General features: G+C 47.1%; 1 protein-coding gene across 1 annotated transcript in view; it reads right to left on the minus strand.

The window, feature by feature from the left end:
• ABCC4 (ATP binding cassette subfamily C member 4) overlaps positions 1 to 23,422 on the minus strand; it is a 259,478-nt gene that overhangs the window by 127,661 nt on the left and 108,395 nt on the right. The window contains exons 12-19 of the mRNA XM_039245707.1: positions 19,454 to 19,548; positions 19,113 to 19,199; positions 13,483 to 13,579; positions 10,770 to 10,979; positions 9,321 to 9,461; positions 8,659 to 8,696; positions 8,160 to 8,254; positions 6,245 to 6,391 (exon numbers count right to left, since the gene is read on the minus strand). Of these exons, the coding sequence (XP_039101638.1) occupies positions 6,245 to 6,391; positions 8,160 to 8,254; positions 8,659 to 8,696; positions 9,321 to 9,461; positions 10,770 to 10,979; positions 13,483 to 13,579; positions 19,113 to 19,199; positions 19,454 to 19,548 (910 nt within the window). The remainder of the gene's footprint in view (positions 1 to 6,244; positions 6,392 to 8,159; positions 8,255 to 8,658; positions 8,697 to 9,320; positions 9,462 to 10,769; positions 10,980 to 13,482; positions 13,580 to 19,112; positions 19,200 to 19,453; positions 19,549 to 23,422) is intronic.

Raw genomic sequence — 23,422 nt, forward strand, 5'->3', positions numbered from 1 at the left:
TAAGAGTAATCAGAACATTCTAATAGATTAAAAATGCATACCAAAATGGTGCAATATTTACCAGCTCAGGACAAGAGCTATAATAATCACCTTTAGAGAGATTACTGACAAAATAACAATAGTAATCAAATATATGTAACTATGTAACTATTTAAACTCGTAACAAAGGCTTTTATGATACTATTAGCAGTAAATGAGCAACTCCCATAAAATATGACTTAATATCACCGTGATAAGAGTTTAAGTACATATGACCATTGTTATGTGAAAAAAACATTATTTTTAATGTGTGACAGCCTGACACGATTTAATTGCCACACCTACTTCAAACTATTAGCTGCTTCATTCAAACCTGAAAAAACAATATTTATGTGGCTATTGAGAATCACTATGATTGATGCAATCTTTTGTGTTATTCTCTTTATAGTCACTCGCATTTGTTATTATTAACAAGGAAAAAAGAAAGGGGAAATGTGTGTTTCTGTTTTGCAACAAAGCTTTTTCTGATGATGACTAACTTCTTCCTTTGAACACAAAAAGCCTCTTTAACTAATGTACATATAAATACGTTCTCTACAATCTGCACCAAGCAAGCAACGAAAAAGAAAAGAAAAAAAGAAAAAGCAAAAGCAAGCCTGCGGGACTGAAGCCAGAATTTAAAAGGCAACCTAAGCAAGAGGAGTACGTGGAGGCTGCCCAGGTGCTTGGGATTCTGACTCTCCGTTTCTTACAGCTCATCTGCTCTCAAGGAAGAAAAACCCGAGTTTCTTTTAACCAGATCCACAACAGATCTCACTTGAAAGGAAACACAGCCCGCGACTTGGCATGAATGGGCACATTCCCAATTTTCCAGCATCACTCCTGAATATTAATGTCGGTGACAAATGAGGGCACCGGTAAAATATTTTAACACGAAGTCTTGCCTTGTAAATCGTCTCGGTGCTGTGTCAAAACAACACCTCCCATAAATCAGAGGTTTTAGGGCCAGTATTTCCTGCTCCAACATGCTACCTGCTCAGCAGAATCACTTGTGCGAACAGGCACAGAGGAGTCTATGCTAAGCAGAGCCCTCTCTCCCCTCCTAACTTACAGAGCTATAATTTCACAGGCCTATTATCGTCGAGGTAATTTTGACAGTGCTGAAATATTATACTTGTTAAAAATATGCATTTAGCACTAACTCCAGCGGTCATTTGAACTGAATAAACAGAGAAGTATCCCTACAATTACCTTTCTTCTCTACTGATAACTCTTTTTTCCCAGCAAGGCAGCAGTACTGAGACAACTGATTTTATAAATAGCACAGCAAGGTTTTTAGATTCTCCAAAAGGCTCACCGTGGCGCTTTCAGTTCACGTTTTACTTCTCCACGAGTGATTTATTAACAACGTATAGGGGATGCTAAGGAGGCCCTTTCAAGGTTCAAGAAACAAAACAATACTTCAAAACTCCACAGCCCTCAGCTCCTTACCCATGCATATCCCAGCTCAGGAGAGTTTAGATTCACGAGGGCATCCACATGCAGTCAAGTAAGAAACCCTAACTCCTTTGAGCAATTCTAGACTTTTGACTGGAGGGTACACAAATCTATCTCTCAGGTCCATACCTTCATGAGCACAAGCAACTTCCACCAGAAAAATAAAACTGACAAAAGAAGAGGTTAGTTCATTTGCTTTTCTCCTTTTATAGCACTCTGGCCCGAACTTAACCTGTAAGGAAAAAATAATGACCTGCATTTGGACTTCTCTTATACTGGATGCCTAAATAAGTGAACACGCACCACTGCGGAGTACACAGTCACGTGAGATGAACACAAAGGCCACAACCCAGTATAAACTTTGCACTTCCCTGAGAGAATAAACAGACGCCAACATCTCCTGACACCAGCGGCACACTTCCTTAAAGCCAAATTAACACGCTGAAAGCAAATAAACAAATTATTTATCTGGAATCCATTGCAGTCAGTTCACTCACCCGAGTGCCGGGGCACCTTTATTAGCCATGAAGAAACGGGACACCTATCCACTCATCTGGTCTCCAAACCAAAGGGAAATATTCTGGAGACTTGATAAGGATAAACCGTCTTTACTGACTGTGCTCGCACGGAAGGGAACTGAAGAAACTGCCCGGTCATATTTTCCCCCAAACTCATGTTTGACTCAGGTCATACAGGCGGTCGTATTCTGCCCACAGGAAGTAAAATATATGTGGTCAGGATGTCAGTGGCTGCCCGTTCCAGGTCAGAAATCCAAACGACCTTGTGTGAAACACCAGATATTCTAGGACAACCCTGTGAATAATTCTTTAATAAAGAGTCTACTGTTTCAAACAATACACCACAGCAATGATTTAAAATTCTGCACGGATACCATAAAACACAAAGACTCAAGCTACTAAAAAAAAAAAAAAAAAAAAAAAGAGGAATTTCTAAGCTTTAAATTAAAAAAAAAAAGGTTTTTGCAATAAGGTGCCCTCATGTTACATCCCTGAAATAATATAGATCATGCTGCCCTCTTGTGCCAGACATAAAAAACAAAACGAATTCAGGAAAGCACGGTTTACGCTGAACATAGGAATAATCTTCTCATCTCTGAAGTGCTTTCCTGTATTACCTGCATATTAAGATCTGACAGAACGGAGAGGACGGAAGGCAAATGTTGATCAGGGGAAAGGCAGGTGCGGCCCTCGGCACAGGGACACGCGCAGACCACGTCCCAACAAGCACCACTCAACTCACGCTGCAATCGGCACGTGTGGGAAACGCCAGGGCAGCAGAAAACACGCGGCCCTTCAACAGACACGCAATACCGTCACCAAAATACGCTGAGGAGGGAGGGGTAAACATGGAGGGAGGAAGGTAAAGAGGGGAAGAAAAGTATCTTCTGCTCTTCTAAGACAACACACTCAGCTGACTGAAATTTCACCCAAACACTTTAAGACAGATTGGGTTATGAAAAGATCAGTGGGTAAAAAAAAAATAATGCATTACACGAGCGAATAACCTAAGTAAACTCCATGCAACCATAGACAGGATCAAAACGAAGAGAAACTTGGTCGTGAAGCTTGGAGGCAGGGGGCCTCCTGAGCTCTGCAGTGGTTAAAGAGCGGCCGGAGAGACTTGGCTACCGAGAAGAAACACACCCTGTCCAGGTTCACCTTGTCCTTCTCCCTAAACCCAAGCCAGCGAACCTGGGGGTTTCAGGCTGGGGGTGGGGGGTGGGGGGTGCGGGGTGGGGGCACAGCCAGTGTTCCAGGACCCTGCGCTGAGGGCCTGGTTCTCGGCACAAGCTCGAAGGATCTCCCACTGATGAACACAACGGCAGCAGCTCGAGAACGGAATCAGCCCATCCAGGGTGGGAACGCCCACGAACACATAAACGCGAGGAGACATTTGCACCATCCCAGTCGGGTACACTGAGAATACTCCGGCACAAGCGGGAACCAAAGGTGGCTACGGAAGGGAAGCCAGGCAGACATCTGTGAATCCAAGCCAGGCTATGGTGCGTGCAGACACCGTCGCCACCCCGGGCCTCACTTACTGAAACTACACCCTTCCCGTCCTTCCCGTCCTCTGTTTTCCACACTCTGAGATGCTGTCAGGATCAGGAACACTTAGGAAACTTACTGACATCTCCCTGAGAAGGTGCTCTGGTTAACAGAGTACCGAGAAGAGAACAATGTGCTTCCTGATTTCTCGGTGCTGCTCGGAAGACACTCCGTAACTCGGGGTGGGATCACTGGACACTTGTATACATTTCACTCACGTGGATATTTAACAGCACTTAAAAATCAAGCATGCCTAGGGGCGCCTGGTTTGCTCAGTCGGTTGAGCCTCTGACTCCTGGTCTCGGCTCAGGTCATGATCTCACGGTTCATGAGTTCGAAGCTTGTGTTGGGCTCTTAGCTGACAGTGCGAGCCTGCTTGGAATTCTCTCTCCCTCTCTGTCTCTCTGCTCCTCTCCTCCCCCCCCCCCCCCCCCCCCCCGTCTCTCTATAAACTTAAAAAAAAAATGAAGTATGCCTACCCTTCCACTGTAGAGAGGAACTGTTGTTTTAATATTATAGAACCATTAAAATATGTCCAATCTATGACGTCCCCTATGAAGCACAGCTTTGGTTTGCTCTTCTCATTGGTTTAAAAACTATAAAAATGATATCCACACGGAAATTTAAAGTCTACACTTAAATACTTTTATAATTAAAAAAAAATTTTTTTAATCTACTACTAAAAAGAGTAAATAATTCATGGCCCCTGAACATTCTGGGCAAACAGGGCCTACCTTTGTAGTACTTATTTGGGTTTCTATTTTCTTGAAGGAAAGAAGCCCTGTTAACAGATACAGGAGGAGGGGGGCAAGATAAACACCAGTGTGCGGTTCTAAGATTAGCGACGTTGAAGATTTAGACTCGGTCCCAAATCCTTGAATAATAAATCAATCAGCATGTGGAAAAGCCTACAGGTCCTGGGCAGGAAGAGCCTGGTTAACTGTGGCCACAAGCATTCAGAGGCTGTGATAACGGAAATGCAGTCCCACTTAATGCTCCCAACTTTATGACCGTAGTTGTGAAATTAACTGGCAAAGTGCAGCAACTTGCCACCGTCAGATGCGTCCGCCCTGAAATCTGCTCCTGAGCGTGGCTGTAACAAGACTACTGATGTGTCAGGGTCTCGGCGGGTCACCATTTCTGTGCTCTGCGCCCGGACTGCACCAAACAAACATGCGGAATAGACAGCACAAACCGCCTTCCAGAGCAGTCTTATTTCATCCTCAGCCTTGTGAAGCAGGAAGGGCAGCCGTCATTTCCATTTCACAGGTGAGGAAGCTCCAAGGCGCCGTGTACACAGGTGAGGAAGCTCCGAGGCGCCGTGTACACAGGTGAGGAAACTCCGAGGCGCCGTGCCACTGTGGCCAGGAGTCATTTGGTGCTGACCGTGGTGCTGCTCTAGGCCGTGTGAATGTACTGATCTGCTTTATTCCCACAATATCTTGATTCGGGAGGTATCAAGAGGATCCCCATTTTACAGATAAGAACACGGAGACACAGAGAAATTAAGTAACTAGCACCCAAGTACTCACAGAGCCGTACCAGCTATCATAATCAGCAGCTAGCACCAGGTCTGAAACCAGGCAGCCAAGCCACAGGCCGCACTTTAAACGACACATGCTGCTTGGAGAGTCGCCTGGCTGGGCGCATCTACAAACTCTGGCCTGGGTCCCGCGGCTGGCGAAGAGCCGGGCCACATCTTCTCCAGTGCTCTCCCCACCTCCCTCCCTGCCTGGGCCCGTCAATGACCTGCATCAACAAAGCAGCCCTGGGCCTAAGCAGTGGGAGCACCTGCTGATGAACTAACTGCGCACAGGGACCCAGGTCGGGGGGCGACCTTCAGAACCAACACGTCAGGGGCCTCAGGGTGGGGGCAGCAACCCCTTGGACACCCTCCAGGGGCGTCCATGTCAAGGAACTCACCGCGGAACTCCGAGCGGCCTGCCACAAAGCCTCCAACCGGGAGACAAACGTCCGCATTGAAGCTACAGCGAAGAGCTTTTATGGAAGAGGAAGTGTGCACTTCAACCTGGGGTTTTAACTAATTTCTCACTACAATTTTAGGAAAACCTGCAAATCCAGGATGACCTAGTTTAAGGCCACACACATGCAACCAACACTCTGGCAACTGGTCAAGGGCACTGAAACGCGCCTGCGCCCAACGAAGGGTGTCTCGTGTGCCCCACGACGGACGGATTCCTAAACTGCTCTGCAAAGTGAACACTCGTTTGTTTTCCACACACACGTAAACTGACACAGAAGTGTATATGCACCTGGGGCGCCAGGGTGGCTCAGTCGGGTAAGTGTCCGACTTTGGTTCAGGTCATAATCTTGTGGTTCACAAGTTCGAGCTCCGCATCGGGCTCTGTGCTGATGGCTCAGAACCTGGAGCCTGCTTCAGATTCTGTGTCTCCGTCTCTCTCAGCCCTTCCCCCGCTAGCGTTGGTCTCTCTCTCTCTCTCTCTCTCTCAAAAATAAATAAAAACATTTAAAAATTAAAAAAAAAAAAAAAAAGCTCATATGCGCCCATATTCAGATTTCGTCAGGTAGGAGAAAACGGTCAGTGATGCTTTTTGGGGAAAATGAATGCACACTCACAGGGATTTCTTCCAAGCGTCTCCTCCCTTCTCAAATGTTGAAACCTGATCGGACACAGTGTCCACGAGGCAGATTCATGGAGAAACTGGTGTCTGACTTACCTATCGGGTTTCTGTCAAAGAACAACACTGGAGCTCTGAGAATGGACTCAAACATTCTGTTGTGCAGAGCTTGTGAGGAGTTAACAAGGACGTAGAACACCAACAGAGATCTCGCTATGCCAAAAAGGACGGTAGCCACAGTTAAACCTGAAATAAAGAAACACTGCTCAGGGCACAACGTCTCCGCCTTTTCTTCAGCGAAGCCGGAACACAGCAGGCAGTTCCATGAAGATATTCTGGATTTTGTTTCCTAAGACACACAAGACTGAAATGCATTTGCAAGATACTTTTATAAAGAAGAATATCATTCATTTTTCTCTCATTAAATACAAACTGTAGGTAAAAAAAAAAAAAGTCAGATGTAAATGATAATTTCCTACTAGGCTTTCCTGATTAAATTACAAGTTCTATTAAAACCTCAGAAGAAAAAGAGATAATTAGAAAAACTAGTTTATCTTCCCTTCTCCACGTTTCAAGTTTTGCTATTCTATTTATACGTCTCATAATCTAAAGCTGCGGTATGCTCTCGTGCCAGCATGTGAATTAACAGGTGATGGGGAATGACAGGCCATTTCCTTATAGAAAATGCCCAGGTGGCTTTAAGGACTATGAAAATACCATATTAAGTTGCAAGTAGAAAACCTCTCAGTGGAATTACAAGAAAATACAAATTATACGTTAGCATGAAATAATCGCGGTGAGCGACTAATCTCTGGCACCAGGCGTTTTATACAAACACGACGCATTTTTAAATGAACACAATCGATTTAAAAGTCAACATCGCTTTCCTATCAACTACTGAACTCCCACTGCTGACGAGAGCTGGGGGTAAACTTCCGTGAGTAATACTCCACCAAGTCCATTCTTCCCCCTCAGATGACACGGCACTGTTGTCTCAGCTCTGCAAGCTGCTCAGAGCCCTACCCGCCATGGAGAGGCGTTTTCCTGAGGCCCCCTGCTGCCTGACTGTGCGGCCCAAAGGCTCCTCCCCCCCCCCCAGCCCCCCAGGCCTCTCGCAGCCCACCAGGGTGGAAGGGAAACAGCTCATGTATTAGGGTTCTTTAGCGAGTGATCAACGAAATAAATAACCCCATTTCAGTGAGTAGGTTTTCACAGAGATCACTCGCTCTATCTTTGCGGAGAGCTTGTATGAGCGTTTCCAGTGAGAATATTTAAAATTTCAGATGAGACTTTATTTTAAAAAGTATGTAATGCCATGTATATTCTAAGCACTCTCGTGAAAGCAGAGCGCTGTGTTAATATTAGTCTGGCAAGCCAAATGTTAAATTAATCACACAGTTGGGGACGCGATAACATTGTGATCTCCAGGTAAGAGAGAGAAGGAACCCTAATTCCCAGACACTGGGTTTTTTCCCTGCTCAGCTTCTCTCTTAAGTCATTAGTGAAGCCCAAGAGACAAGCAGTATGGGGAAGGGAGCTTTGCATACCTGTGAGGGACTAATGCTTTTATTTGGGGAAACCTCGCTGCCAGAGGATTTCATCCAAGTTCAATAAAAGCCAGGGTTTATTCAGACAGAATTGGAACAATCCGAACCACAGGGTGGGGATCCGTTTCTAATCCCCTCGCCCATCCAAATAATGATATAAGATTTAGCTAAAGCAACCTATTAGAAGAGACAATAGCCACATATTTCCAGTGGCTGATTTTCTGAATGCTCAATCCTGGTTTAACTTCCAAAATCCAGTACAGAGCAAATTAAGAGTCTTCATTCAGCCTCTTTCTTCTGATAGATTTTGAAAATAATTATTCTAATTAATTCACAGAGTAAATGCGACTCAGACTCTTAATCTGTTAAGACATTACTGAATTACTCCTGGAAGCCCTAGTTACTCACACAGGCTCATTGTAAGCACCTCAGACTCCCGGATAATAAACCAAACGATTAAACTTTACCTGAATAAATTCCCAAGTACCACTGAAGATCGAGCTTCTCAGTGACATTTTCTTTTCCGTCTACTGTGACATTCAGGGCACTTTGTTCATTTGCCCTGTGAAAAAGGAGGGGGGGGGGGGGGGGGAGAATATTAAGCTATAGATAGAATTTAGATAAATACAAAATGAAAAAACTTAACCTCAGTTTGGGAGATGTGCCTCATGCTGGGAAAGGATTCCAAGCACGCAGGGCCCCGTGTGCATCCTCCTTATATAAATTCAACTTGCATCGTGACACTTTCAGTGCTCAGAACTGTCTGTGTACAGATGCTGAGGGTCAGGCGTGGGGAGAGACCGTCTGAGGGTCACACTCCACCAGCAAGAATTTCAAAGTCTCTTTTGCCGTAGGGAAACTAAGGGATTATTAGAACAGGAGGCCCAACACACCAGACTCTGTGGGAAGAGACACCGCCTGCTGATGTGGGGGCACCTCACATCAGACCGAGACTGGCCAACTCACCAGTATGAGAGCCACCAGTCCTGAAGAACGTAGGCAACCTATCAGGAGGAAACACAAAAACATCAAGGATCACCTAGCATTTCGACTCTCTCACTCCCCCGAAGGGACTGTCGGAAGGTTCTGGAAAACGCACACAGTTCTTCCAGATCAGGCCTGAGCCAAACCCCACATCCCGGGTAACAACACCTCAAGTAAGTGCATGTCACATTTTAAAATCTTTGAAAGACAGGGGCACCTGGGTGGTTCAATCGGTGAGGCACCTGACATCAGCTCAGGCCATGATCTCAGGGCTCATGGGTTCAAGCCCCGCGTCGGGCTCTGTGCTGACAGCTCAGAGCCTGGAGCCTGCTTCAGATTCTGTGTCTCCCTCCCTCTCTGCCCCTCCTCCACTCAAGCTCTGTCTCTCTCTCTCTCTCTCTCCCAAAAATAAACTAACATTTAAAAAAAATTAAAATGTTTGACAGACATCGTTTTTCTTCCAGAAGCTCTCTGGAGCACACACACAGTGAATGTCAAGTTATTTTCTTCCCCAAGATAGCATGTTTCAAAGCGAATCCAAGTGGACTGTGTGGTATGGTGACAACAGTGTAAATACATATAGTAGAAGCCGTCCTGTGAACGTTAAGCTGAGATCACAAGACAAAACGAATGCCCTTACTTACCTGAGAGGCGATGTTTACTAGAATAAGGAAAACAATGGTGAACCAGTGAGCACCGGCTGTGAGGTAATTCTTGTAGGCCTTAAGACCAACTTTTCCTTCTGAACGTCCCTCCTCTGCCAGTGCAACCTGTACATTCTCAGTCTGGCAAGGGGAAAAAAAGCAATGAGAGGCGAAATTTTATACAATACACTCCAAAATTTCCAAAGATCAATGATGCACTCCATTGGCAAAGCCATGAAAAAACAGACACATCCTACACCTTGGGAGTGAAAAATGGTACATGTCCTGTGGAGAAGGGCACAGAAATACCTAGCTGAACCACATATGCGTTCACCCTTGGGCCCAGCCATCCCATGTCTAGGAATCTACCAGCAAAAAGGAAATACTGTTTGTACAATGTGACCCACGACTGCGTGATTCTGTTGAGGGCAGAACACCAACATTTCCAGCCCGTGTACAACATACCCAATTCAAGTGTAAATGCAGAAGCTTATTCCACAGTACTACACAAGATGATACAGAACTATCACTGTAGATTATTCGTGCCACTCAATGATGGGAACATAAAACACAGCAGGAGCTCAAAATATTAGCCAAATATAGTAATCAGAGTTCAAACAGCAAGGGCGAGAGTTTGGATAGCAACGGATAGCACGTGGTCTGAACCTTTTTGGTTCCTGAATTCCAAAAAGTGATTCCTCAGTCTGGAATGTGAGGGACTAGTCCAAATCCTTACCAGAATCACCCAGGCTCCTAGACTTAGACTGAGAGAGTTTGGATACTGACAACTACCTGTGCATATTTTTAAGGGAGATGTAGTACATTTCTGCACTTCTGTCTGGAGAACTCAGAATGCACTGTAGACTCACACAAGCCAAAGATATCCTTGGCTGTATGCTGGCCCCTGTGGTTTCCAAGATGGATCAGATGTGGTTCTCAAACTCGAAGCGGAAGAAAGGAAGATGGGAGCTAACTATAAAGTGCTATGTGCCAAATCCTTTGCCAACCATCAGACAATGGGGCAAAATAATACCATCAGTCACATGCAGCAGCAGAACATTCCACCACGTAGGACAAATAGCTGATTTAACATGGACCATGGCAGCACGCAGTTGGAGGGCTCTTCAAATTAAATGTCTGGATGCAAAGGGAAGCCTGGGGCTGCCAGAGCAAGGAGGATTTATCTACGGTAAATTCAAGAGATCTACCCGGCAGTGTGAGCCACCTACACTCAGGAATTTACAGCAGTTCACCCACTGTTGAGCCCCGTGAATGCCTCCCCCATTCAACACCCAAAGGAGAACCCTGATCGGGCTTACTCCTTTCATTCCGTGTCAATTCTACCAACTGCATGGAACAAGGCCTCGGAAACTTAGAATCTACTCTGGGACAAAGGAAGGTGTCGTGAGCGGAGCAAACAGAACCAGGGCGTGCTGCATGAGAACTCACATTCTGGCCCTCTGGATGGCCGTCTTTCAGGGAGGGTCTGGAAGATTGCTGAGACCAAACAGAAGACTCAGAGAAGCTCCGATTCCTCAGAGTGGGAGATCCTGGAGCTGGACTCTGGTCAGCCTCCTCATTCTCCTTCTTCAAGAGGGCACCGAAATCTACCCCGGATTTCAGAAACTCAGTGTAAGTCCCCTTTTGTACCATTTTGCCCTAAAATAAAAACAAGAGAATTTGATAGGAGTTCATTTAGATTTGATAACACTCATCTAATCCAATTAAAAAAAGTTAACTGGTCTCACATTAAAATTTTCATAAGGAAATTACCTTTAAGTCTGAACTCTGGTTGACAAACATCTCATTCAATTCAACTGGACAGAGAATGGAGCATCCCGTTCTCAGTCAAATCCTACATGAGGTGCTGGGGTATGTATAAGAAATGTGTAATTTGGGGCACCTGGGTGGCTCAGTCGGTTAAGCATCAGACTCTTGATCTCGGCTCAGGACATGATCTCACAGTTTGTGCGATCAAGCCTGCAACTGGCTCCACTCTAAGAGCACAGATCCTGCTTGGGATTCTCTCTCTCCTTCTCTTCCCCACCCCTGCTCGCTCGCTCTTGCTCTCTCTCTCGCTCTCTCTCTCTCTCTCTCTCTCTCTCACACACACACACACACACGCTCTCTCTCTCTCTCAAAATAAGTAAATAATCCTTAACAACAACAAAAAAAGAAATGTGTGACCATGTGCTAAGAATGGAGATCACCGATGTAACTATCACAGGCATTGAAAGCGGCAAAAAGATCAAACTAACACCAGAATTCTTCACAGAGCAATAACTAACAATCCTAAAATTTATAGGGGACCACAAAAGACCACAAATAGGCAAAGTAATGTTGAAAAACAAAACCAAAGCTGGAGGCATCACAATTCTAGACTTTAACCTGTATTACAAAGCTGTAATCATCAAGACAGTGTGATATTAGAAAACAAGACACAAAGATCAATAGAAAAGAATACAGAACCCAGAAATGAGCCCACAAATACATCATCAACTAATCTTCGACAAAGCAGAAAAAAGTACCCAATGGAAAAAAGGACAGTCTCTTCAGCAAATGGTGCTCGAAAAACTGGACAATGACATGCAGAAAAATCAACCTGGACCACTTTCTTACATCATATACAAAAGTAAATTCAAAGTGAATGAAAGACCTAAATGTGAGACAGAAAACCATCAAAATCCCACAGGAGAAAACAACCAACAATCTCTTTGACCTCGGCCATGGCAACTTCTTACTTGGCACATCTCCAGAGGCAAGGGAAATAAATGCAAAAATGAACTACTGGGACCTCATCTAGATAAAAAGCTTCCGCACAGTGACAGAAATAATCAACAAAACTAAAGGGCAACTGACAGAATGGGGAAAGATATTTACAAATGACACGTTGGAAAATGACATGTTAGGGTCCAAAATCTATAAAGAACTTACCAAACTTAACACACACACACAAAACAAATAACCCAGTGAAGAAATGGGCAAACATCAAGAGAAATCTTCAAAAAAAAGCTTTCTAATGTTTATTCATTTTTGAGAGACAGAGACAAACAGAGTGCAAGCAGGGGAGGGGCAGAGAGAGAGGGAGACACAGATCCGAAGCAGGCTCCAGACTCTGAGCTGTCAGCACAGAGCCTGATGCAGAGCTTGAACTCACGAACCATGAGATCACGACCTGGGCCGAAGTCGGACGCTTAACTGACTGAGCCACCCAGGTGCCCCAAAAGGGATCTTTTCAAACTAGGTATCAGGCCACCTCACTCCTCTGCTCTGATCTGTCCAATGGTTTCCAACTCACTTCCGGGCCAGCTGCCCATTGCTCTGAGCCCAACTCCCTCACACTCTCCCGCTTACTCTGTCTCAGACACACAGCCTTCCAGACATTCTCCCAACATGCCAGGTCAATTCCTTCCTTGGGACCCTGCCGCTGGACCCCCTGCCTCAACCCCTTCTCCCCCAGGTAAGTGCATGGCCAGCATCTTCGTGTCACTCCGGTCCCCTGAGGCACCAGCTCCCTGGGGAGGCAGTCAAGACATCGCTGCCGCCCCCCAACTCCTTCGTTGCGTCTATCCCCATAAGAATGGAAGCCCCATGATGGCAAGGACTTGTCTTACTTATCGCCGCCCAGACTCTCACATGGACTGGGCACACACAGAACCCCTGCCGGGAGGCTACCACCTGGCTACACCCAGGAGTGTGTGTCTCCACCAGGAGCGCTGAGCTTTCCAACCACGCTTCCGTCACTAATGGAAGATGCTCTTTGGCTAAAGTGCAGAAGATGCAGAAGACAAATAGACACCAACATGTCTCAGCCTCTCTAATTTCCAAACAACACACTTTGATTTACATTGTGGAAGAGGAAAACAAGGGTTCTAAACAAAACAGCATCACTATCCTAAGCAATTTTACTAAAACAGTAAGAACTCTGAGGTAGCAATTTTATATACGTTAGGGTGATATGGCCTAGGACGGAACAGTTCCACTCCTACAGGTCTTTGGATTCGTCCTTAAAGGCGGGAATGCCAGCTCTGGGCAGGACGGGGTGCAAAACGGAGGAAGGAGAGGGAGTTTGGCACAAACCCGAGAAGAGACCTGCCGGGAGGTCTCACCTGCAACGCACCTGAGTGCTAGCAAGTTCCACAGACGTCGAGAAATTACTTACATCTTTCAATATCAGAATCTGACTTGCAGCTTTTAGGTACTGCAACTGATGAGTCACTAAGATGGTGATCTTCTCGTGCAGAGTTTGACAGATACACCTATAAACGTAGAAGTCACAGTATGCAAACACCACGTTAATGGGGGGGCTCCAAAGTGAAAAACACACATTTTGAAAACACAAAGAGACAAAGACAACACCGTAGTCAACGATCTGTAGTTTAAATACCAATAGAAACACAAACACAAATCAAATACAGATGTCAGTCAAAAGGAACCCAACCAGATCCTCACATTGATCGACCAACTTGAGCCTAGTTCTGCTAAGAAATTCCAAAAAGCAGTCCAGTGAAGGAGACGACCAGAACTAACGCTTCTCTCTCCACTGAAACTCAGCTTAACAGTTATTTATATATTTCACGATGAAAAAACAATTGAGCAATAGTCAGATTCCAAAACCTGACAGAATGAAAATACTACTTCTTTCATCTCTGTGTAGGACTGGGAGAAGGAGGGATCGAAGTCATACAAAAATGTACATTTCCCTTAGTTCGCTAGGTAATTGATTCAGGATGTAATATTAACCAAAAAAAAATCTTAAATTCTCAATAACCTTCACCAAAGTGCATTTTCTAGACACTTCTTCCCAAATACTACAAGAAGACAAAGGCTAGCATGGCCTCGATTGGTTTTTACAGTATCCCCACAGCCCCATCCAGGGTACAAACCATCTTTCAGTGTGACTGAAAACCTTCCGAATATGAATACAAAAGAAGAGAATCCAATTGGCCCAAATCATAGTGGAAATCCTTCAACAACTCAAAGGACACGCCAAGAGCTGCCCTTAGCACTCACGCAGTTCTTTTACAGTAACCCTTCAAACTACTCCTCGTTTCAAATTCAGAGCCTTAGGAACTCTGCTCTGGCCTGCATCCCACCATGGTCCGCACCCTGTCCAGGGCAGCGAGTAGCCTGGGATGGGGCCGTCTGACCAGAGGCAGGGCCCAGGCACATCCTCTGGGGGCTGGGTTCCTTGCACAGCAAATCTCAGGAACGTGGGCCCCAACTCAACCTGCTGAGGTGGGTGAGATCAAGAGTTCTGAAGGCACCCAGACTGCAGCTCAAACCCCTCTTGCTAGCCTGACGATGTCATATGCGCTAAGAGACCTCTCTCTGACCTCAGTTCCTTCATTTCAAAATAAGGCCAATAAAAACCCCTAGGCGTGTTCTGAGCAGAACACTAATCCAGTCGATGTCTGGTCTGTTCTCCACCTTCCCTAACCCGTAAGTGGCCCTTTGCTTTGGACTTAGGACAGAAAAGTCCTCAGGGGACACTCCTGAGATGGGACCTGAGATCAGAAGCAAGACCCCAGGATGCAGGTGTATAGATGATTATTCCATTCTTTAACGTCCAGAAAGATTAATGTTTCCCTTTTGAAAGGTCTTGGTGTGGGTTTCATTCTTAAGCTTCCTGACCAAGTAAACCCCACTTCAGGCTTAGCACCAAAGCATTTAATGAACCTGTTTCTCCTTAATTCAAAACTCTCTGCTGGCAATCCCTGCAGACGGAGGTTAACCAAATCGGATGGGCTGCTGCATCCAAGCCGGGCCAGTGCAAAACTTGTAAAATGTTCTCTTCTAACATTCCACCACACGTGAGGGAATGTAAATAATTACGATATTATCAGGTGATGGCTTTAAATTTTTCTAAATTATGCTTTTTAGTCAAAATCTCTAGGAAAATACCCTATTTGCCAAGATTTTACCAGTAAAAATTTCCAAATCAAGCCATTAAAAAAAAAGAAGAAGAAATGAACAGTTCAGTAACAAGTCAGTTAGCCTTTATCCTGTGTGAGGCCTGGGTTAAGAGGGGACATGTACTGTGGCGGAGGGGGTACAAATAAGACAGCCACTCCCCTCATTCATCCCACTGACGGGCCTCTGTTGAGGTACCAGGCACTCCAAGTGCCCAGGACACATCCACAGGTCAAGAAAAAAGATAAAATTGTGAAGAGGGAGGCACGTTAAATAAATACAGAAAACGCACTCTTGGGTCATGATGTGCGTTATGAAGAAAAAGCAAGTGAAGGCTACAATCATGGATGGAGGGGACACACGGACCATGAGAATATCTGGGGGAACATTCCCCCAGAAGGTACAGCAGGTGCAGCGGCTCTGGGAGAAAAACATGCCGCACAAAGGTGCCTTGGGGCGTTCACAGTTGAGTCGGGGGTAGGGAGGACTCCTCAGTGCTCAGGTGCAGCCCACTGAGGGCTGTGGGAAGACAGCAGGGCACAGGCCGCCCCCTAGAGGAACAGCGGGGAAAGGCGGCGGCAGCGTCTGTCCTGGTGCACTGGCCCCGGGCTCGGGGACAGGTGGAACAGAATCTGCACAGACGGACGGACAGGAGGAAGGGACACAGCTGGTTCAGGGCACTGCACAAAGGCCAGCACGGCCGGCATAGGGTGTCCGTGTGAGGAAGTTCTGGAACGGCGACTGGGTCAGAACGCAAAGAATCTTGCTGGCCACTGGAGGATGCGGCCTTGCGCCCTGAGCGTGAAGGGGGTCCGTGGGGGCCTGAGGCGGCAAAGGTGAAGCGACTAGGCGGTAGCGTGGGAGATCCAGTTAGAACAGGCTCGAAGAACTGATGACGCAGGAAGTGAGGCTCTGGGACATGGGGCGCGCTAAAACAGGCCAGGACCCACCGCTCAAACAGGTGACATGCAATTCCGTTCCCCGAGGGCCTCCACCCTCCCGCGTGTGGCAGAATCCACGTACATGTTTACAGCACACAGTTGTAAGACTCGCAAACCTTAATAAGCTGGGATATATATATTCACGACTGAAGTAAACCGCTAATGGCAAGTAGAAGTGTAACTCATTCACTTTTAATACAAAACACTTCACATCTCTGAGCGTCGACACAACCGCCATCTTTCATAGTATATTGTTTAGTCCAATTTTCTAGCTCGTTGAGAACATTCTCCAGCTGCTGCTGAGTGATTTCCTAAATTGCATTCGTGCTCCCTGCCCTAAGTTTCCCCGAAGAACGTGGTTCTGATTAGCAAACAACAATTTTAACAAGCTTGCTTCTATCAAGTGTATATCCAAAGCCATTAAACCCAAAAGGTGCGAGAGGACTTTATAAACACCTCCTGCGTTCAGAGAAGAACTTGGGAGAGCTTCTGTGATAAGCACACTGATACTTGGCAGTTAGAAGGCCACCTTCTCTCCTCCCAAGTGACACAGACTCAATGGCCGGCGGAAACTGTTCTTATAGCCATAGAGAGCTTGTGCATAACCCCCCCCATCCCCAGGTCGGGGGAGACACATTTGTGAGCTGGGGGTGGGGGGCCCTGGGGACAGAGAGGCAGGGCTACTCATGATGCCGCTGAGGGAGGGCTGGAATCTGTGTCACCCAACTCAGTAACAAGCCACAGGGCACTTTCCTAAGGGAAAATTCATCCAGTCACGATCAGGGAGGGATGGGAAAATAGGTCTCGGAACAAAGAGCTGGAGGCCACGGCAGGTGTCAGCTGCTCGGCTCTCTGCGTTCAGAGATTTCACTGCTGCTGTGCGTTCTTTTCTTGAATTACAGTAAATTAGATAGAAGATCTCCCGTTTTGGTTTTTTTTTTTAATTTTTTTTAATGTTTTATTTATTTCTAGGAGAGAGAGAGAGACAGCGTGAGCAGGGGAGGGTCAGAGAGAGAGGGAGTCACAGACTGAAACAGGCTCCAGGCTCTGAGCTGGCAGTCAGCACAGAGCCCGACGCGGGGCTCGAACCCACGAACCGCGAGATCATGACCTGAGCGAAAGTCGGACGCTTAACCGACTAAGCCACCCAGGCGTCCCAGAATAACTCCCGTTTTAACCATTTTTCAGCACCGAGCTCAGCGGCGTGAGGTACAGCCACACTGTTGTGCAAGCATCACCACCCCCACCTCCAGAACGTGTCAGCATCCCAAAACTAAACGCTCGGTACCTACACGCTCCGGGGGAGAAACGTGAGGAACCCACACTAAGGGGACACTGGGTCCCTGCTCCTCGGATCCAGAACCCAGAGCTGCCTCGCACCGCCATCTCTGCGAGAATCTCTTTACTTGGCTACTTGGGACTTGTTGTACATGAACTGTGTCCTCTCCAAAATTTACATGTTGATGCCCTAATCCCTCCCCCCAATACTTGAGAATTTTGGTGACAGGCCCATCAAGGGGTAATGAAGTTAAAACGAGGCCTCGATGATGGGTCCTTATCCAATCTCACTGGTGTCCTTAGAAGAGATCGGGACATAAGGAGAAAGACACCGTAGGTGCACGTGCGCAGAGGGAAGGCCACGGGAGGACACAGCGAGAAGGCGGCCATTGGCCAGCCACGGAGCAAGGTCTCAGGAGAAACCAAGGGGCGGCCGGCCCAGTCTGGACCTTCAGCCTCCAAGATTGTGAGAAAATGCACCTCTGTCGTTTAAGCCCTCCTCTGTAAGTGGAGAGGTTTTGTGCAACATCATTTGCAAGAACATCTACCTGAGTGCACACATGAGGGCTTCGGGAAAGGCGCTTGGAAGCGCTCGCTGACTTTAACAAGGTGAACAACAGTGAGGTGAACTGTGGGGAAGATGTGGCTGCCGTTTTGGCAAGAGCGAATTCACGATGCTCCCGTGTCCGCCAGTCAGGACACACTCTACACGAAGCCACAGTCACGAACGTTAGGTTCCAGCATGAACAGCAGTGTTTTCGTGACTAAGCAAGAGCCAATGAAAACCAATTCCCAAAACACAAAGTGAGAGCCAGGAGATAAGCTAGATTCTAGATAATCTAGTTTCAAATTCAAGCTACCCCTACTTTTGGGGGCCTTACCTATTAATTTAAGATTCCGTGCAGCGACTCTCAATTTTTGAAAGCATACTGTGATATGGAATCAGCCATTCTTAAATTATTCTAGACTTTCCCAAGTATTTCCTAACCTACAGGATAATTAGCACAGACCAGCAAACTGCACTTCTAATGTGCCGTCAACAAAAGTGACGAAGGAAAAGAACCTGGCGGCCAAGTGCCACAACACCAAGTCCCGGTCTTCGATTTAGAAAACTGTCGGGGCGCCTGGGTGGCTTAGTCGGTTAAGCGTCCGACTTTCGCTTAGGTCACGATCTCGCGGTTCGTGGGTTCGAGCCCCGCGTCGGGCTCTGTGCTGACTGCCAGCTCGGAGCCTGGAGCCAATTTCAGAGTCTGTATCTCCCTCTCTCTCTGACCCTCCCCTGCTCACGCTGTCTCTCTCTCTATCTCCTAGATATAAGTAAAAAATATTAAAAAAAAAAAAAAACTGTCCACCACCCTTCTTATTCCACCAACGATGTCTTGTTTATCAGCTGCAAGTAGCAAGGGAAACCGTGCCATCTACTTCCTAACCCCCTAAAGCTGTTCTCCACTCGCTGCCCCACCCCCGGCACAGTAGGCACCATCGAATCTTCCCGTTTTCCCCTAAAAGTGTCTCTAAAATGGATCTTCTATGGAGGGAAGGGAGAAGAAAGACGGCCCCCAGAGCAGAAGCAGCAGAGTCTCACGGCTTCTCCGGGCTCTCTCCCCCAAACCCTGCAGGGTTCTCACAAAGCAGAAATGACCAGCACAGGCAAACTCACAGCTCAAACAGGTGCCTGCCCACTTCCGCATCCACGGCGCTCAGAGGATCGTCCAGGAGGTAGATGTCCGCATCCTGATACACTGCTCTAGAAAACACAGAGCCACGTCAGGCGGGAGAACGCTCCACACCCCCCACCCCGCCCCCATCTCCTCTCCGAGCCCTGATGACACTCAGCAACAACCCGGGTCACGTTCACATCGACAGCTGCCGTAATAACATGTGACTGGTGCTTCCCACGGCATCCCCCCCACCCCACCTCACCCCCGCCATGCAGCCACAGGTGATCTCGGATGAGCCGCCCCAGGGAGCATGCGTGGAAGAGCAACCAACAGCGATTACCTTGCGAGGTTGATCCGGGCCTTCTGGCCCCCGCTCAGGGTGGCTCCCCGATCGCCTATCACGGTCAGATCTCCGTCCTCCAAAAGCTGCAAATCCTGCACGGGGACCAAAAAAAGAAGGGAAAAAAAAAAGATGTAAAAGTGTTCTCCTGTCAGCCTAGGCTTTCAGCACCGGTTCCTCATACACGTATGGGATCAATTGCAGTGGATAATACTTCAAGGAGCCTAAATTGTAACCTTGAACCTTTCCAAAAATCTCAGGGCTTTTTGTTTTCATTCGGCAGCTTTTCCCCACAGTATTTATGCATTTCACCATTTTAACAGATATCTTATTGAATAGCGACTACATATATGTCTGGCATTGTTCTGGGCACAATGAATTTAGTAGTAGGAAGCCAGTCCCTTGAGTTTCCGCGGAGGGAGACTGACAATATGAAAAACTAGCATGAGTGCAAGTCTTAAGTACTAAGAAGAAAAAAGGAAGGCGGCTCAGGGGAGGGAGGGGCAGGGGAAGTGCATCCTACGTGGGGGTCGGGAAGGGGCTTCCACAGACATACAGGTGCATCTGCATAGACTAAAAAGCATTCCCCGTGCAGGGATGAGTGAGTGCAAAGGCCATGGGGCAGATGGGTATCCGAGGACTAGCAGGGAGGCCAGCAAAGAATGGGGAGAGCGAGGGCAGAGGTAAGAAGGGGGGGCATGTTTCACTCCCCGTGAAATGGGGAGGAGGACGTGACCTGGCCTTAGGTGTCTGAGAACCCCCTCTCGCCTCTCTGAGGAAAAGCTGGTGGGGGCATCGTGTGAAGGCAGGGCACACATCAGAAGGCCACTGCAAGAGGAGGGGTAGGAGAAGCCTGTGGCTGCAACCAGAGTGGGCGCAGTAGAAATGGAGAGCAGTGGTCAGGTTCCGGACAGATGTCAAAGGCTGAGCGTGTAACATCTGCGGGGGGCGGGGGTTGTGGTGGTGGAAGAGAAGCGATGTACAGTCTTCCGCGTGAGGACGGGGAAGAGCCACGTCCCTGTTACTGAGCCGGGGAAGACAGTGGATGCAAGTTGAGATCATGGTTATGGGCAAGCCAAGATGCCTACGGAGAGCATCAGGTTGCAGCCAGACGTGCAAGTCTGGAGGCTGTGGCCAAGGGCTATTGGTGCAAGCTGGAGGCACACACGTGACATGCAAAATCACGGGACTTACTGTATCAGAGAACAAGTGTGTCTTTTTTTTTTTTTTAATGTTTATTTATTTTTGAGAGAGACAGAGTACAAGCAGGGGAGGAGCAGAGAAAGAGGGAGACACAGAATCTGAAGCAGGCTCCAGGCTCTGAGCTGTCAGCATAGAACCTGACATGGGGCTTGAACTCACAAACCACTGGATCATGATCTGAACCAAAGTCAGACACTTAAATCGACTGAGCCACCCAGATGCCGCTAAAAGAACAAGTGTGTCTTAACCAGACAGTCTGCTGATCTCAACCTTGGCTTCCCACCCTCAGAGAAAGGTTAACACCTGACCCTTGTCTTCACTTACTTACTTAAGTTTATTTATTTTGAGAGAGACAGAGACAGAGAGAGACAGAGAGAGAAAGAGAAAGAGACCATAAGTGGGGGAGGGACAGAGAGGGAGAGGGAGAAAGAATCCCAACCAAGCTTCCCGCGATCAGTGCGGAGCCCAATACAGGGCTTGAACCCATGAACCATGAGATCACGACCTGAGCTGAAGTTGGACACTTAACTGACTGAACAACCAAGGCCCTTTCATTTTTTAGGCTTATTCATTTTAAAAATGCTTACAGCACAGAGCTCAGTCTCACAAACCGTGAGATCGTGACCTGAGCCAAAACCAAGAGTCGGACACTTAACCAACTGAGCCACCCAGGCGCCCTCCATATCTTCACATCTAAGGCACGGTGATAGAGTGATCGACAAGATCTGAGATCTGCACGAGACACGAGAAGAGTAGTCTGGAAAGGCAAAACAAAAGGGAAGTAACAGTGTGTTCAAGGGACACCGAGCTGATCAGTTGGATTAAACAGATGCTGGTCCCACATGAGCCAGGTGAAACCCAAAGCTAAGAAGAATACGCTTTTATGTGAAGATCTGAGAATCAAGTTATATCTGAATATTATTTAAGAAATAAATGGACAAGTCATAGTCCCTGGGGAACAAAGGGAGTAACAAGAACATCCCCTACAGGACAGGTTAACAGTCAGGCTTAAATTACTTTGTATTGTATTAGAAACCTTTATTTAGATGGCCTGTAACTGTCAATAGGCAGGTCCCGGCATCGACAAGCAGAGTGGGGGGCGCAGGGAACTTGGTGGTTACCTACCGTACCTCTCCAGCACAGACCAAGGACACACGGCAACACTTTCTATGGATAAACCCTCATCTCTGTCTCTAACTGGCAAATCTGGGGAGGAAACAGGGGGCACACTGGAATGTCCACGACAAGCAAGTCCATTGATCTCCCTAAGCCTCTTTTTCCTCGTCTACAAAATGCGCTGGAGAGTCAAGAAAGGCTAAGCTCGAGGATGCTGTGACAATCCAAAACATGAACACCCATACGAAGGAAGAAGACACAAAGCAATCATGACTTGCTATTCATGGCTGATACCATTTTCTGATCAAACCAACAGCAGGACCCCATTCAGTGTGAATCACAGCATGCCAAGCACACCACCAAAAAGAGAAGGGAGAGAGAGCATCTCCATCCTAACCTGTTCCCTGACAGCGCACAGACCCCCAGAATTCCCTGCATGCCCAAAGCCCAACTGGGTTGCGGTAAATGAAAGGCAGCAACTGCTCAGTCATGAAAATCCACTGTTTCACAGTATTTCTTCGCTGAGCTCAGAAGTCAACACCATGGCTTCCTTTGGCTTCCATTAAAAACAATGGGCCATTCTGAGAGGCTCCCAGCCCTCCACCCCCACACACACTATTTACTCAGCCTCTAAGTCACTTTGACAGTCCTTGCCAAGTGTTCTTAGTTTCTTATGCCTTGATTTTATATTGTTGTGCTTTCCTTCTCAAAATAGCACCAGGCTGTGGCAGGCAATCTTAGCCATTTTCTAGAGAAGGCACTTAAAATCCACCCTCTCACTTAGCAGAGTGAGGGAATATGGAACAGACGCTCTCTAAGCCCAGTAGTGGGGCTTTGAGTGTGTTATTGACTCTGCAAACTATTTAGGGACAAGCATCAGATGGGGGTTGGGGGGCATCTGGGGACAACATTTCATAGAATATGAAGTAAGGTTTGAGTCAGGCTAATTTTCAAACCACAATTTTCTGGTTCAGTTAAAGGGGAAAAGCGTGAATTGAGCATATTACAAATTCTCCCAGTGGGAAGAAGGTCTTCCAATGTTAGCTACATCACAGTTACGTTTAACCAGCTCTTCATCTATAACGGTTTTCGCTAAAAAGCAGACACACAAAACTAGAGGAAAGCCAAGAAATAGCGATTCTGGTTTGATGTCACCAAACCCAAAACCTGTTTCAAGTGCCCTTTGGCAATGGTGGAGACTTCAGTAGGAATACCACTGAGCAGATGTTGATAGTTTAGGAGAGCCCGATGTGAGGCCCGGGGGCAAAGAAGGGCCAGATCCCAAGGCAAGCAGCCTGAGCCTTTGTTCCTAACTTTTCTCCCCTGACGGGCCTTCCTATAACAGCCAGTCAGCTCCCCAACCATCCCTGAGCTTCCGACTCAGATGTCATCCCTTTTTCTACTACATTCCCAAGACTTCAATTTCTCAAGAAGGGCCCACCTTATTCTGCTTCATAATTTGTACACGCACACACAGCTTACCTCCCCAGCTCCCAGAGGGTAAGATGTATGCACCAAGCCCGGTGCCCGGATGCCCGATAATGATTATCTCTAATCCTCACAAGCTTCAAAGTATTAGCCCCGTTTCACAGAGGGGGAAACCGAAGTTACATAACAGTCTGAGGACTGCCCGCTATTAAATGGAACAGA

This window comes from Hyaena hyaena, unplaced genomic scaffold (genome assembly GCF_003009895.1).
Source record: "Hyaena hyaena isolate Hyena2069 unplaced genomic scaffold, ASM300989v1 scaffold_263, whole genome shotgun sequence".
NCBI classification, from domain to species: Eukaryota; Metazoa; Chordata; class Mammalia; order Carnivora; family Hyaenidae; genus Hyaena; species Hyaena hyaena.